At 34.9% G+C, this 17,867-nt stretch overlaps 1 protein-coding gene across 1 annotated transcript in view; it reads left to right on the forward strand.

Annotated features, from left to right (window-relative positions):
• Window positions 1-1,435: 1,435 nt before the first annotated feature.
• The window catches only part of LOC147066519 (E3 ubiquitin-protein ligase TRIM45-like), a 31,006-nt gene continuing 14,574 nt past the window's right edge, over window positions 1,436-17,867 (forward strand). The window contains exons 1-3 of the mRNA XM_085955549.1: window positions 1,436-1,775; window positions 14,500-14,681; window positions 17,160-17,339. Of these exons, the coding sequence (XP_085811675.1) occupies window positions 1,436-1,775; window positions 14,500-14,681; window positions 17,160-17,339 (702 nt within the window). The remainder of the gene's footprint in view (window positions 1,776-14,499; window positions 14,682-17,159; window positions 17,340-17,867) is intronic.

The following is a 17,867-nucleotide window of genomic DNA, read 5'->3' on the forward strand; positions in this document are numbered from 1 at the left end:
GCTTTGTAATCATTTAAAGTAAATTAAATTACTTACTTAATTGTCACCGATGGCCAGCATTAACCATATAACTTAAAAGATAGAGCATTCACCCGTAAAGTTGAAAGATGTGAGTTCGAATTCCACTGGGTCTAACTTTTTCCTACAATTTTTCTAATACTTAAGTGTACTTCTAGGGTTTTTCAAAATTATGTATTTTGTATAATGAAGAATCAGTAATTCTTAAATGTTGTATAATATATTCAGGACCTACCGAATAAAATAGACCCAATAAAGCAGTGCTCGAAATGAAAAATTTTACGAACCGGAGCGCTCGATAGTTTTTTGAAGATATTCACATAGTTATCAAATTTTATGTGTATTTCATAAAAATAAGTGTGTTAGATTTTCTATTATATTATGGCTTATCTAGCTCAGACGGTCAAATTATTTTTTCCACAAGACGGAGCAATAATTTAACTCGCGCTCCGGTGCGCTCCAGTTCATTTCGAGCCCAGCAATAAAGATCTTGAAGAAAACTTGTCCAACTTTTTTCTAATCGTTATGTTTTTCTACACAATAAATTGGGGTGGGTACGTATTATTATTGTTAGGTACTCGATATCTTTTATGACGATTAACGTTAACTCAATAAATTTACAAGTACATAATCAGGGTATCTGCTAATTTCGTATTCAATAAAACAGAATTGGGTTGAATATCGATTGATTATATGTGACATATACAGAAGATAACTGGAATCGAAATACATATTACATTACTACTGGAAGCACTTGGCACAGAAATAGGCAATTGAGGCTTTCCACATTTTCCCCGGCAAATCGGCATTGAGGGGTTTCTGTCACGTGGAAGCCATACAAGTGATCTTAGCTAACCATTAACAAGCTAAGCAGCAGTTAAAAATTCAGTATAGGAGCGCGCGCGTCCGCGACGGTCGTGTGGTTTATTTTTTCAAAAGTGGCAACATTTTATTTTTACATTCGATTTTCAAATTCGAAGAACTGTCAAAATATATTTATTTGTGATATCGTATTAATTTAATTCGATAGAACTAATTACTTATTTAAATTCACACTAATAATTAATATTGTTGCAGTGACCATTTTAAATACAATAATTAAGTAATAAAGAAAAAAATAAGCATTTTTATCGACGATTATCTGCATAATGGCTACGTTGGCAACAGTAAAATAGATTTATTGGAAATTTAAAACTAGGCAAACTAATAATGTTAAATTGTAACGTGATATTTCTACATTATGCTAACAACAACAATAATATTGTGAATAATCTGTTTATTTTGTTATTCTTGTGCGCTTTATTACATTGTCACTAATTTTCCCATCTTATGGATACTTGAATCTATTCTCAAATTATTTTTTAAGACCATTTAATTGTTTAAATTAAAAAGTGTTTTTTTTAATCAAATACAAAATATGGAAACGGATCAAGTGACGTATATCTTCGGCAGTTTCTCGCGGCGCCGTCAGTCGGAGGAGCCGATCGCAGCCAAGCGTCGCTCGCTGGGAGCGGCGATAGCGGCGGGCAGCGGTGCGGATAGTGCCGTGGACAGCGGCGCGTGTAGCGGCGAGGGTAGCGGAGCGGGAACGTCAGCGGAAGAGCGGTTCGCTTGCCCCCTGTGCAGGAGGGCGTATTCGGAACCGAGAGTGTTGCCATGTCTTCACACGTTCTGCACGAGATGCCTAAAGAGGCTCAGGCCACCTGCTAATGAAGATACGTCAGCGCTGCCGTGGAATGGGGTCGATGATTCAGATGGTAATTATTAATAAGTTATTTTCTTATATACACATAATATGTCACATCGTAGTGTAAAAACTAACATTTATTATGTAAAAGTAAAATTTTAATTTTTATCTATGTATTATAATAAGTACCTATGTATAATTAAATACTATACATACTTATAGGTACCTACTTAGTGTAAAATAGTACTTTATTGAATATACATCATTTTGAAAACACTTCTGAGAAAATAATATATTATAACCAATAGAAAAAATCTTTTTTGAAAAAAGAAAGACACCCAGCAGGATCGAACCTGCATCTCTCGGGTTTCGCGCCCATGCACACATACCACTATACTATACGCGCCTTATTTATTTGCAACAAATTTTAACTAATGGCTCTTAATAGTCTCTGAAGCGCTTTCCAAATAGTAGTATTTTATTGTTTGTTTTTCTAGGTAAATGCACAAAATGAAGAAATAATATACTAATTCAATTTAGTTTTCCGAATCAATAATATGCACAATGCTTGGATCTAGGGGCGCGTCTCATCACTGCTAATCTGACCACTAACATTGCCTTGAAAATGCGTTATTTTTTTGATGAAAATGAGTTTTATAATATTAAGGTCGGACCCCTTTGAGATATCGAGATAAACCTCTAAGAAATTAGTTTATTTTAGTAGCAGACTGAACAAATAAGCAGACAGACAAAAATAAATTTTAAAAACTATATAAATAACGACATGTATCATGGAGATCAAATCGCTGATTAAAGAGCAAATTGACAATTTAACACTAGATATTCGATTCGTGAGTGCAAAATTTTAGTGGTGAGTACTCCTCCCGTCTGGATGCTGCGTGGTGGTGCTAGGGAGTTCTACATTTAGGGATAGACTAGAGCAGGGTTTCCCAAGCTATGTTCCGCGGAACACCAGTGTTCCGCCGAACCTGAATAGGTGTTCCGCGACAATTTGGAAAGGTTTTATACAATTTTGCAATATTTTCTGAAAACTAGTAAGGACGATTCCTGGGTTCGAAATCCATTTGTATAAGAGTGCCCCAATTTTTCAAAACAAGCTATTATTGTTTTCATGGCCCCCACAAGAGGGGCTGACAGGGCTTTAGCCTGGGGGCACGGGCTCTGGGTGGGCCCGGCGTGGCGGGTTGATCAGATAAGTGAGATAAACACACATCACAAATTTGCTTTAACAGTTAAAAAAAAAGTCGCTATTATACTTCATGAATTATCATTTGTTAATTTTAAAAATATATAATTGAACGCTATAATTTTTGATTATTGCGTATTGATACTCGACAACTCCACGATGAAAGTAGATGTATTAAAAATAGAAAAAAATATTTAATAATACACTGAATAAGGGCCCTCAATTTGAGCTGTAACAAAATCTGAAAAATGTGAATGTGATATGTCACACTGCCTTTAACATTAGAGAATTGTAGGGGGCCCGCCAAAGATGTTTGGGCCATGATTGTTTTACTTACGTTTTCTACTAATTATTTATCCGAAGTGGGATTTTCTATTTATGCTGCAACGAAGTCAAAGTGCAGGAACAGGCTCGACGCCACACCAGATATTAGAATGAAACTTACCAATATTGTGCCTGATATCAAGAATATATGCAATTCAAGGACTCAAAATTATCAAAGTCATTACCTATGTGCTTTATTTATTCATATTTTCATGTTATATTATATTATAATTGTATATTTAAAAATATATAATTACTAAATAAACAATGTGTTTTAATAACATTTTTTTTTAAATTTTAACTAGTAGGAATGAATCTAAAAGTGTTCTGTTAAAATTTCCGGGTTTGCGAAGTGTTCCATTGCAGAAAAAGTTTGGGAAACCCTGGACTAGAGAACGGGGCACAGATGAATTATATATTGTAAAATATGTAACAGCATAATATTATATTAAAACACAGAGGTTAAAGTGAAAAGTCGTCAGGACAGACTCGTTTATTCATTCAAACAATTAAACAGTAGACCAGTGCTCCGCAACCTTTTCCCACCCACGGCACACCAAAGGTACTTCCCATAATTCCGCGGCACACCACACGTAAAACAATTTATACACCAAAACATGGACCCCACATCCTGAGATCTTTGGCGAGACCCCCTACCTATCGCTAAGGTTAAAGACAGCGTGATACTCTAAAATAGCGTTTTTCAAATAGTGTTGGAGGTAAAATTAATGGTATTGATTTTATGTTTACCGATTTTTCGTATGGTTATATTATATTAATATAATTATAGTTAGTTGTCGGGTTAGGAATAATTATTTGTCGAGTATATGACACAATAATAATAATTATATCCTACAATCAGATGTTTTAAAATATTAATATTAACGTAGTAAAATAGCGCCGCAGGCGACTTTTTTTGACTCTACAGTGGGAATTGAACTGCGATAGCCTTGTCTGAAATCGGAGGATATTTTTTATTAACCGAAATCCAGAAAATAGCCAATGGAATATCGGCGAAGTTCAGTTTTAGCGTCCCGTCATTTATCAATTCAACAAATTCTTCTCGAATTTATAGGAAAAGCGCTTCTATAGAATTTTCGGCATTGGTTGCAAAAGGGTTTCGTCTCCAGTCGCATTGATTGTATGAAAGTAGGTACTGAATTTATTTTGCAGCAAAGTTAAATGTTTTTGAGACGGATCAAAAATTGATTGCTTGTTTTCAATGGTGGTCTGGTAGTTCCTATGGACCATTTGTAGAGATCCTTGCCTTAACTTCTTCTGCCGAAGTTCGAGTTTATTTTTGAATTCTTTTAATTTATCATAGAACGTCAAGATATTTTCATTCTGACCTTGCATTATTTTATTAAGTTCATGCAGGTGCTCAAATATATTACTAGCCATGTACGCAAATTTGGCTATTGCATCGCGGCACACCTAGCATTGTCTCGCGGCACACCAGTGTGCCACGGCACACCGGTTGCGAAGCACTGCAGTAGACCATACACTAAGATTATTATAAGGTGAAAAGTTAATATTACATAGGAGGGATAACATTATAGTTTGGTGTTTGTAGGTACACGAATTACAGTTTCTACGGTTTTACATGTAGGACACGATAAATCATATGCGAAATCAAAAACTCTGTGGCTAGGTACCTATATATTTTTGGCTCCATGACAAAACAGAACAGTGACAAATCAGAACACGATAAAACAGAAAATGACAAATCAGAACATGATAAAACAGAACAGTGACAAAACAGAACAACGATATAATATGACCTTTCAGGAAAAATATTAATTTAATATTGAAATTTGTCCTATCTCTATTATGTTGATAGATTTTTAATAGCACAGATTTTCAATACGCCATAATAAATCTAATTATATACTTACCTAATTTCTGCATTCCTAATCGCTAGAAAGCCTCAAATTAACTCGGTGTTGCCGGCAAGCTTAGGATATATTATTCTCATCTTAATCAATATAATATGTTCAAAATGATTGGGTGACTAGGTATAACGAAATAATGACCTAACTTAACCTAAATAGATTCCACAAAAATGAATGTTTCATTTTTCCCCTGGCTGTTCTGTTTTGTCATTTTCTGTTTTGTCCGGTTACCATATTTTTATAGTTGGCTATTTTCTATTGTATTTACCTTTTATTCTCTCATTGCATATCACTATTTATATATTACTCAATTACACTTACTAAAGGATAATAATATCTGAACCTGTGCTTTTTATATCCAAGTCGTAGCACATCATTTAGGCTACAAATCAACTAGATGTGCACACGGCAAACTTTTTTGGGGGAAATAATATTATTTTTTTTTGAATTTTTTGTGGCGGCAGAGAAAGGTTAACAAATCCAGCAGATGCTACTAACTTCTGAATTTACCCCGCCTACTACATAACTTATTGTAATTTTTACAAGTGTTAATAATTCGTTACTTTCCTACCCTATTTAGCTGCCGTAGCAGACCGAAAGCAGGCTTGTCTATACAATAAACCCGCTGGATTCATTTGACCTACATTGTCGTATTTAGTAATCATTTCCGTTTTAATTTGGTGATAAAATTAGTAGGTTGGTAGGTAATATATTCTTATGTTTCTAAACAAAATTTCACATTCATGCAAAAGGTAGCTAAAATCGTTCAATATTTTAAATATTATATTGCATTGCTTAGTTAAGCCACGGGTTAATTTTAATCCAAGCTTTCATAATATTTACAAAAGAAGCAACTATAAATCGTTATGTCTGTAGCAACATTTTATGTGTCATGCTTGATATTATAATATTATAATCATATTTACAACGCGCTTTTAGAAACATGACATGTTATTGGTTGCTTGTTAAAAACGCGACAAATTAATTCTTGTTTTGTGATGGACGTTTGTGATAATATTACGAAATTTTTCACTAAGCCTTTCTGTGGTTTTACGTTGGACAGTTACGGAATTAGCGTAATTATAATCTGATATCAGCTGATTAATTAGAAGGCGAAAGCCATTGAATAAAACCTATTCTACTACAACTACACAGCAGTGGCGAAGGGTGGAGATAGGCTATATCCGCCATAAATAGTGCACACTAAACTTTGTCACTAATACGAATATGTTTTCATTAAAATAAGACTGCAATTGACAAATTGTGTTAGTTAGTTTTTAAAATTCAATTAAACCCTGAGATAACCATCTGGAAATTGTATTATTAGTTCAACGAAAACAAATACGTATGACTGACAAAGTTTAATGTGCACTATTTATGGCGGATCTTAGCAACCTACCTCCACGCTTCGCCACTGCTGCACAGTGATTGCCCTGCGTGTGGCGCTGCTCGTAAATAGGCTAAAAATGCCGTATTATATTACATCTTATTTAAATTCATAATTTCATATGGTTTACACTTTACGCCTACCGGAAAATATGATGAAAATCTTCAGTTTTGTCTTAACAACTGTAAATAGAGGTCTGGTCTTGAAAAAGGTTCGGAACCAATGTATTAATTATTAGAGTATCACAACTGTTATATTATATATATTATGTTATAATATATTATATTAAGTATATATTTATAGCAAGCTCTTTAGAGACTTTCTGTTAAAACACAAACCAATTTTAGAGGTACCAAACTTTCTATAAACCATTAATTCAAAATCAAGCAGAGTTTTATTTGAAATTTGATTCTGCTCGCGAACTTGATCTGAATGTCCATCGGTGTCTTTGGATGGGAAGTTGGCTAAAAAAGAAGTTTTTATCTCTCTTCATTCTTGCTAGTGGCAACACATTTCACTTACGGAGGAAATTCAATAATCCCATGACCTGCTTGGAGCATATTGAATTTTATTTAATGCGGAGAAACCCGCACCGCAAAGCCGATTATTGAGAAATAGATTTTTTCACCTCGACTAGGTCAACAAGTAAAGTAGAAGCCACATATTAATTAGATTCCTATATGATACACACCGAAATAATAATATATAGTTAGTCCAGTGCACGATTATTATTAACTTAGGTAAAAATTAAATCAGCAATCTAACTACAAGTTTCATCATAATCGGCTGTATTTTACGTTCTACAACCTACTGTGGGTCAGAAAACGTATATATCGATTCTCTCAGCCTTCTCTACTAGGGATTGTAATACCGGTATTTCCCAGTATTTTTCCATACCGAAATACCGGTATTAAACATTAGATAATACCGATATATTCGGTATTGACATTGGAAACAAAATGTATTAATTATTAACATAAAAGGCTTAACGGACTGTATTTTTTGTTAGGTTACGCGATGTCTGGTATACTTCCGTGGCCCTTCATCGTCCTTGGTGACCATCAATGCAATACAAAAATATTATACTTTGGTAGATACCTACTTCTGTTTTTTTTTCAATTATTTTACGAATACCAGCATTAATACCGGTATTCAATAGGTATTTTCATTAGGTATTGCAATCCCTACTCTCTACTGACTTAATTCCAAGAGAGAGAAAACTCATCTATACATTCAAACTAGAGTTCAAGTCTCAATTTTATTGTTCGGAGGGTTCACAAAAATAATGGGAAGTGGGTTACCTTCTGTGCGAGGCTGTATAAGGGTTTAATCCTCTAGTATGAATAAATATAGGATCCACTAAACTTAAAACACTCGTTAATGAATATGGGTTTTTTTCAGAAGCTCTCTGTATCATAATATACATTAAAGTTTGTCATAAACGCGTATTCAATATTGGTAATATTTAAAAGCAGTCAGTGTGTAAGTCGTAAGTTCTTGTCCACATAGCGCGTTTTGACTCGCGGGCATTCGAGGTACAGGTACATGTGACCTCATTTAGCCGTCCACAAGCACTCTCGCCGGCCGTGATGACTGTCGCGCACGGTCGGGGTATAGATGACCTCATAGAGGTGTCCACATACACTCGCGGCGAGACACGCGCCATGTGGACAAGGCGTTAAATAACCAAACATGGTATCTCAGTTTCGCAAGCGGGCAATAATTGACATTGACCAAAAATTACACGCGTGCACAGATTCACAAACATTTTCAACATATGTACTATAAATATCGTAGATACTGTTTGCGAAATTGATGAAAATTAATAATGACAATACAAAACAATAATCGTGATAGATTTTTGGGTTTTCACCGCGTGTACTTCCTCTTCTTTTCGTCGTCGTTTCGGGCTCGTAGCAGAATACATTCTCAAGAGATAGTGACGTGTTGATGAAGTGTACTGTATTTATATAAATGCGAACGCCGCTGTCAAAAGGGATCCGATTAGCTGATAAAACAACCTTGAATTAAAATATAACTTAGTTTATTGTCTACGCTCAATTCTCCGACACTTACAATAATTTATTATTTTCCGTGAACTTCTCAGTTTATGACTTGTCTATCGAAGGAAGAAGGGCCTTTCGTCTGATTGGGTGCGGTTCATCTTTTTGCGACATTACCTTCCCGATGGATTTGTAATGAGTGAATCATCATCAGCCTGAATCTGTCCATTGCTGGAGGAAGACCTCTCCAAGCTGATTCCACTTCTCTCGGTCCTGTGCGTTGCGTTGCCACGTACTTCCGCAGAACTTTACCATTTCATCAATCCAGCGGCCTTTGTCTACCTTGCGGACGTTTTGTACCTCTTCCAGCGTCCAGCGATTGTCCCTTCTTCGAGCTATATGTCCAGCCCATTTGAGGTTTTTAGCAAACTCTATTACCAACATCGCAAACCCTTGTCTGTTTCCTTATCCACTCATTCCTCTTTTTGTCCTTTCACGTTATGCTCAGCATGCACCCCTCCATACCACGCTGTGCTACTCTAAATTTCTGGATTTCTCTTTTACTTAGGGTCCATGTTTCACATGCATTTGTGATTACGGGAAGTACACACTGCTTTAGGCACAGTGGGAGGTTATTTTCGAAGACACCAGCTTTACTCTGCGAATAATTTCATCAAAAATATCTACATCCATCCATAGACACTTGTTGTTCCAGATAGACGTAGTTTTTCACCTGTTCGAGCTGAGTGTCATTGATGAGGATCTCTTTTTGGCCCGCAAAATAGTAATTCACGAATACGTATACTGTAATATTGATACTGCTAGATAAATCTGTTATGTTTTATTTTTAATCAAGAATTGATATTTAATTCTGCACCAAAAATCGGAAAGCGCAAAATATTAATTATTATCACACTGCTTGTCTTGTCACGGCGATAGAAAAAAATCAAATCTCATGCATTTTTATATCCGGCCCACATGCGGTGGCGTTATGTGATTTTGGGTTCGTTTTATTAGTCATAAAACCATTCGCGTGTTGCTTCATTTTCGTGAATTAATAATATTTACAAAATAAAAAATCAAATAGTAACTACGATTTTTTATGCAACAGTTTATATCTTTAAATGGCACAACAAGTGTTGATTTTTTTATCGAGCTAGTGCCAGAACTCCAAGGAACACAAATCTGTTACCTATTCAATTTTTTTATCGTCTTCAGAGGTCGTTTAATAGTCCGATGAAATTGTGTAGTGCCTACCTACCTATCTATCATGGAACCATCATTATCTATAAAATAAAGTAACCTGGACTACGTTAGGTAAATTAATTAAAATCTTCTTCTGTCTATAGCTTGCTCTATTCATGATTCAAAACACTGTAAATATGTGCATAATCTTATATATTAGCACCAAATGGCAATACCTACCACCTGCCAAAATTCGCATGTTTCTTCTCCATAACATGAGATGAAAAACAAAGAAATAAAAGCAATATTAGTACAAGAGTAGTAATACAACAATATATTATGGTAAATATGTGAAAGTACGCCGAAAGAGTTTAAGAATATATAAAACCACGTCTACCTTAACTGATCCTCACGTAGGTGGAATGTATCAATAAATGAAGTGATTTGGTCGAACATAGGTATTGCCCACCAAATTGGCATTACCGATGGCAGGTTGGTTCAGCACAAGAACAAACAACTCAGTGAAAACAGAACAGTGACAAAACAGAACAGCCAGGGGAAAAATGAATCATTAATATTTGTGGAATCTATTTAGGTTAGGTTAGGTTAGGTCATTATTTCGTTGTACCTAGTCACCCAATCATTTTAAACATATTATATTGATTAAGAGGAGATATCCTAAGCTTGCCGGCAACACCGAGTTAAGTCCCGTTTATTTGAGGCTTTCTAGCGATAAGGAATGCAGAAATTAGGTATATAATTTGATTTATTATGGTGTATTGAAAATCTGTGCTACTAAAAATCTATCAACATAATAGAGATAGGACAATTTCAATATTCAATTTATATTTTTCCTGAAAGGTCATAGTTATATTTATCGTTGTTCTGTTTTGTCACTGTTTTGTTTTGTCATTTTCTGTTTTGTCATGTTCTGTTTTGTCATGGAACAGTATTTTTGTACATTGGTGACTATGGCATGTCAATACGTAATATGCAATCAATACAATTTACATTATGCACCATTTTGTGTAATAAAAACGCTTTGGATGATATTATAACCTCGCCTAACGTGTTCACACTTTAAAAATGGTTTCCAATCAGTATCTTGTAAAGCTCAGAACGATGATGTTATAAATAAATATATCGGAAGCAGATTTAATCGTAAGGGCCATCTGTCTCTTGAGAATGCCGCCCTGAATATTTCGTCTGTGTTTCTTCACTTTGATTTAACCGCAGAAGAACAACAAAATACTGCATCCAGAGTATAGAAATTTTCTTGTTTTTACAGGATAAGTAAACTGTGAATGGATTTGTACCGCCTGAGAAGCGACGGATTGAGTAAGCTGTTTGTGAGATTCCATCTTCGATTCGATAGATAAAAACATCAATGGTTGTTACTGGCCATTTGGATCGTCTCACATGCCTACAAAATAAACAAATATACCTATATAAACTAGCAAATATTACCGGGTGCCAGTACCACCAGCTGTTACATTCACATATTATGTACCTTGCTGTTCCTTTCCTAGGTGTTTCGGTAGCCTGTATGTATATCATCGTTGCATGATGGTTTCATGCAGTGTTGCCAACTGTCATCCACAAAAATATGCCAGATAGGGAACGAAAATAAGCTACATGGCAGAAAAAAATGCTAGATTTTCTCAAAATTCAAAAGGTGTCTAGAAACTAGCATTTCAAAAAAACATGTCATAATTATTAACAATGTTTTCACAATAGCAAATTAAAGATTGAAGAAGAAATTCGTGTTTTAAAACTGGTAAATTAAAACATAAAATCAATGCAAGTAAGATGTTCAGTAATTTTTTATATGAAGCATTTTTGTTATTAGATATTATAATGTATAAACAATCACACTATTAATTTTAAAGCAAATTTGGTATAATATTCTAGCTTTATTATGAGAAATTGTAAGGTGTTTGCGGTGCCGAAAAGCGCTAGATTTAACGCCATACGCCAGATACGAATTTTGCAAGCTAGATGCCTATTTAAAAATGCTAGATCTGGCAAGAAAAACGCTAAGTTGACAATGCTGGTTGCATTATAGTTTTCAGTGGTTAGAGTGCTACCCACAGAACAGATAATAAATAAAATTCCGATAGGCTATATAGGTACCAATACAGTAAATTTTGACACATAGTTTTGAATGTGTGAATGTCCTATGAAAATGAACCACGTATTATAGACGTGTAATAGTGTGTATAATACACCAATATTAAATGATCATCAATGCATAAACCGAGAGCAGTTGTCAGTATTCGACGTATGACGTATTCTTGACACGTGTTTAAATTTATCCCGTATTCTTCCTTACTCGAGATCGGTTGCCTGCTTCTCCTTACCCGTTAGGTATTTCAGTTCCCATTATTTCCGAGTTCCCTGGTGCTGCCAATACACAGTACTATAAAGATTCCGGAAACGGTTATAATACTTACGTAGAAATCGTTTTATTACCTATATATTTATAATATTGTTTTTTTTTTACTGAATTACTGGATTTAAACAAAAATATGTTATAATTTTATTTGCGATTAACTGAGGACAACTTGAAACGTCAATGAAACTAATAATTAGATATTGTTACATGACGTGTAGGACTTTTACCTATACATGTAGGTATACACAATAGATAATGTATGCACGTTTTGCGTCGATATAACAATTTGAAAAAGATATTTATGATGTTCCAGAATGAATTAGTTTTCTTTCTTAGAAATGTCTTGTCTCAAAAACCCCTAAAATTGTAGATGGAGTACTTATCACCATATGGCTTATTTTATCAGATAGCATCGCTTTGTTTATTTACCTTGTTCCCTAATATAACTACATGCTTCCTCAATAGAATTTACCGTGGATCCAATGTTTTTATATTCAACACACTGTAACAATGTTTGTATTTCATTTGTAAATGTTTATTTTGTCTTTATTCAAACTACGACTCTGCTTTAATTCGAGATTTAAATGTCTATAATATTCATATATTTCTCATTATCTTTTAAGTGGCTTAGGTGTTTTTACAATAGCATTATATTATGAATACTACTGTAGCTGCAGAATAATAAGTGATCGAATATCTATTGTTTATAAAAATATCAAATTACTTTGCAGTAATAATATATTCCCAATCCATTTCCAGTAAACAACGCAGCTAGACCAGCAAGTCGATTAGGCGAAATAAGAGACGGTGTATTATTACATCATATCACAGCACTATACCATTACGGTGTATGAGCTGAATAAACATTTCTCATAGTATTTTCTTACAACTGTATTAACAAATAATATTTCTTTTCGCTACTCAATTTAAAACGCTGATTCTATATTTAGTTTAATATGATTATGTAACAGAATTTAATGTTAATGTATTAATTTTTATTGTATAAATAACGAAGAACAATTTATCTCAATGTCACTCGAATCAGAGTACTTAGCTAGTAACTATCATGTATAATATACTATTGTACCGATACGCTACTAATAAATCTCACCCTGCTACATCATAGACTTCGTCATTATCATCATCCTCTACCTACACATCGAACACCACACACGAGTGACCCAACACTACGATTATTTTTGCATTAACCCTTTACTGCATGATTTTTTTTTTCGAAAATTCCATTAAATTTTGTATGTTACTGCATAGTGTCGCAGATTTACGACATTAGGAAATCTTACATTTCAGTATAACAAAATACAAAACCAAATGATTATAAACAATTATAAAAAATTAATGTACACACCTTATTATTTTGATGTGTAGATATTTTTATTCAACCAATTTCAATCTTCTGTACATTTTTTTAAATTTATTTACAAATGCAGATTTTCGCGTACATACGAATTCGTCAACTATCAAAGCAGAAATGCAGAGACTATAATGCAGAAATACTTTATTTCTTGAAATGTCCAGACAAAATCGGTAAAGTAGGATGTTTATGGTTAAACAGTTTTCTAGGCATCGAAAAAGGATATTATTTGACAATTTACACAGATGGCATTGGCTATATCGAAATAGTTTGAAATGGCGCAAATTTGCGACACTTTAAAACAGAAAATCAAGATTTTAGCACTTGTGGACCTTGTGGTCCTTTTGTATTGGATGGGCGAATGATGTTAATCTATCATATGGCAAAATGCAGTGATGGTTTTCGATGAAGCTTCATCGAAAAGTTTAGATGAGAAGCATTATCACTTTCTTGTGCCTGGAAATGTCCCAGGAGCAGTTATCCAAGACTGCGGCCACCACACGCCCTGCCGAACATTAAAAATCACCTCGATAAGGAAATGGTCATAAACCAAAACTGGGCACAATGTTACAACTCTTTTCCATACGCACAGGCAAGGCCATGCCGAGTCAGTGACGTCAAACGGCTAGCCAAGACGAATGAAAAAACAGTTGTGCGCCAATGCGTCATTTTTCAAATAAAATCAGTTATACGCGAAAATCAGATGTTTTTTTCAGTGCACCAATACATTAAGTTACATGTGTTTTGTGAATGGCACAAAATCTCAGACAGTTCACATCACGAGATAATTGACTGTATGAATATGTACGATACAGCATATTTATAACTTTTTGATTGATTTTGAAAATTTGAAGTGATATGTTAGAATAGCCGCTGGATATTAGGATAGGTAGAAGGGAAATGTAGTTTATATTCCATGAGGCAATTCTTTTTCCAACTTCTTCGCCTGAACACTGGCTGTTATTGTCTCATAATAACGACAATTCCAATAATCGATAAAAATACATTATGTTATGTTTGCTGTTTTAGTATCCATCAACGGCAAAGGCGAGGAGGGTTCGGGTTCTCATTCCGGATCGGGTTCGGCGGGTTCAGGCTACGAGAGCGAGCAGAGGGACACTTCCTCCGATGGAAGCTGGACCACCCACTACAACGGCGATAAGGCCCCCAAACAAAAGACTCCTCGACATTATGGCGTTTACACAAAGAAGGTATTTGTTATTAAGCACCGTTTTACGACGGCTTCTGCGAATTTACGAGTGCATATATCCTTCGCGTTATTAAGTGCAACACTTCTCCTTTCAATTGCCACAGTTGTAAAACTAACTCGTTAACCGGCAACTCCTAATCCCGTCTTGGCAGAAATCAAATCTATATGGAGAATTCATTGCATTGTGTGCTGCCATTGAAAATATTATCATAATTAAGTTTACAACACTGCAATATAAATACATTACTAATAATATTTCAATTTATTTATTTTTAACATATTGTGGACATTAAAAATTATAAGTTTAAGACGTTCACAACATGACATTTAGAAACAAAGAAATATAAAACAGTATTACATAAAAAATAGATAGGTCAGTATAGAGATAGATAGGTAGTTATTAAACAGTAGAAAAGTGTACTTACATACAAAAAATATAAATTAGATAGGTACAAGGAAGTACACCGGATGAGTTACACAGACCCTATTTTAAGAATTTATAAAACAACGTCCACCTATACTCATCCTCACGTAGGTGGAATATATCAACACCCGAAGCAATTTCGTTGAACATAGTTATCGCCCTCCCAATTGGCATTACCGGTGGCAGGTCGGTTCTGCACCTTGGGAGAATAAACAACTGATGTTCTCTATTTCTAAGATAGTTATCAGGGACACACAGGTCAACACTGCCCAGAATGGCAGAGTTCTCATTTATACCTCGTATAAATCGAAAAAAATTCTTAGCTAAATAAAGATTTCTTCTAAATTGCAGACTGCAGTATGTAAGCATGCCTAAGAGAAAGTCAGTTGGATAAAGCCACGGATAGTATCCATATAACCTCAAGTAAAGGTGTCTCAAGAATTTCTTCTGAACCCTCTCCACCATAAGGCCATACTTCAACAGATGCGGTGCCCAAACAATAGACCCACTCTCAAGTCTGTTTCGGACTAAAGAATTAAATAAAAGTTTTAATACCGTAACATCCGAAAAGACCCGGGAAGTACGCATGACGAAGCCCAACATTTTAAGCGCCTTGTTACAAATGGTAACTATATGGCTAATAAATGTCAGTTTACTCTCAAACGTAATGCCAAGATCGCTTACAGATGATATTCGTGACAGAGCTCTGCCATGCATCGAGTATTGGAAAAACAACACTTTTGAGGCTCTGATAAACGACAAAAGATTGCATTTATCAATATTGAATTCTAGTTTGTTACGCCTGCCCCAATCTAATATACTTATAATCATTTTATAACTGAAGAAAATGCAATCATTATTATTGAATCATTACAGCACCAATAAATTCGAAAACTAAGCAATGTTTTATTATAATTTCTTCATTTTGTACCTCTCATAATATCTAGATTGATTTAGCACAGTGGCGGGTTTAGGGACCATTGACGCCCTTAGACAAAACGCTGCCCCTGGACAGCGCCAAGATGCCGCTCCGTTTTTTTTATACAGTATTTTTTTATCATCCGTGCCCATGTCATTTCTAGTCACCAAGGACGTCGAAAGACAACGGAAGTAAACTAGATATCGCGAACCGGACAAAAAAAAATACAGTCCTGTTAAATCTTTTATGTTAATTTTATACATTTATATTCTGTGGATTTTTTAATGGAAAGATATTTTCGTTATCACTAAGTTTAGGTAGCTATTTCTGTATACATAAGTATATCAAATGATTCTCCTCAATTTGCCGCCCTTTGAGTAACTGCCGCCCCCAAGCAATGCTCAATTTGCCTACCCCCACGGGACGTCACTGTTAGGGATATCAAGACACGAGGTGTACAAAAAAAATAAAAACCGTAAATTCCATCTATCAACGTAAGTAACTAGTAGAAAAAATATCAATGAATCTCTTTCTAGAATTATGTCACGATCACAGTCATGTGGTGGCACATAATAAATTATTAGTAGTTTTTTTTGTGTAAAAGTACGTTTATATTGAAGTGGTTATGTCAAATGGAGAGGTTTTGTTGTTTTATGTTGTATACTCATTTTGTGAGAAATACGTATATTTTTAAGATTTTGGTCTAATTTAATAATTGTATGGCTGGTTTAAGCCGTTTACGCCATATGCATCAATTAAAATTGTCTCTGGTTTCGCAATATAAATAATGTCTACATATTTTACGTTGGCTGTAACACAATATATTTTCCTATCCGGATGAATTTCACAATTTCACAAATTAAGCTGTGTAGTTATTAGATATCATTGTTCGTGCATCACTGTGTTGTCCCATAAGGTACTCGTAGTAAAAGATACCTCGATTTTCCTCAGTTTATAGGATCTCATTGAAATTGCATGTTGTTCCATACTTTGCGTTTCTCCCTACTTATTGACTTGATCAGCAGAGAACCCCATTTTAACATTTATTGTTGTCTCGAATGCGTTCTACAATGTATACCATAATTTCATTATAAAGTTTGCATTGAAAATAAACGGATGACTATATATTTTTTCAGATATCTGGTAAAGCAGTTCAAATCCTGGTGTGTCCTACGTGTTCAGCGGAGAGCCGATTACCTGCTGCAGGGATTCTGGCCCTCCCACCTAACTTCGTCCTGCAGCACAGGATGTTCGTTGCAGCCCTTAATAGAGACACTTCAAGACTTTTGTGCGATCTATGTTCCTCAGACGTTCCGGTAAGTTGAAATGACTTCTTGGAGACGCTTCAATATATAGGTAAATATATAAATGAGACCGGAGCTCACGTTATGGTCGATGGAGGTCGTTACCCATGATCAATGATTTTTTTTTTTTTAAATATGGATGGCATTGATCGAGACGAGGTGCGATTTCAACAGGATGGCGCTACGTGCCATATTACGGCAACTACAATCATCGACTTATTGAAATCAAAATTTGGTGATAAGTTCATTTCGGGAAATGGACCTGTCAATATTATCAATTAAACCTTTGGATAATTTCCTGTGGGACTACGTGACGTCACTGATTTATGCTGATAAACCATCAACAATTTGACGCCTTGGAAACCAAAATTGTTCGTGGACGTCCAGAATGTGCTTCGTCAAGAACAGCCGCGGTGGTCATATGCCCATATGCATTTTCAAATGTTATTGCCATGGGCCTATTGCTCTTTCGAATATTGTTTTTTAATAAAAGTTAATTTATTGTGGTATTTTTTACAATTTCTAATTCTATCGGAATTA

This window comes from Rhyacophila brunnea, unplaced genomic scaffold (assembly GCF_057557595.1).
Source record: "Rhyacophila brunnea isolate RB1 unplaced genomic scaffold, BYU_Rbru_1.0 scaffold_5, whole genome shotgun sequence".
NCBI lineage: Eukaryota > Metazoa > Arthropoda > Insecta > Trichoptera > Rhyacophilidae > Rhyacophila > Rhyacophila brunnea.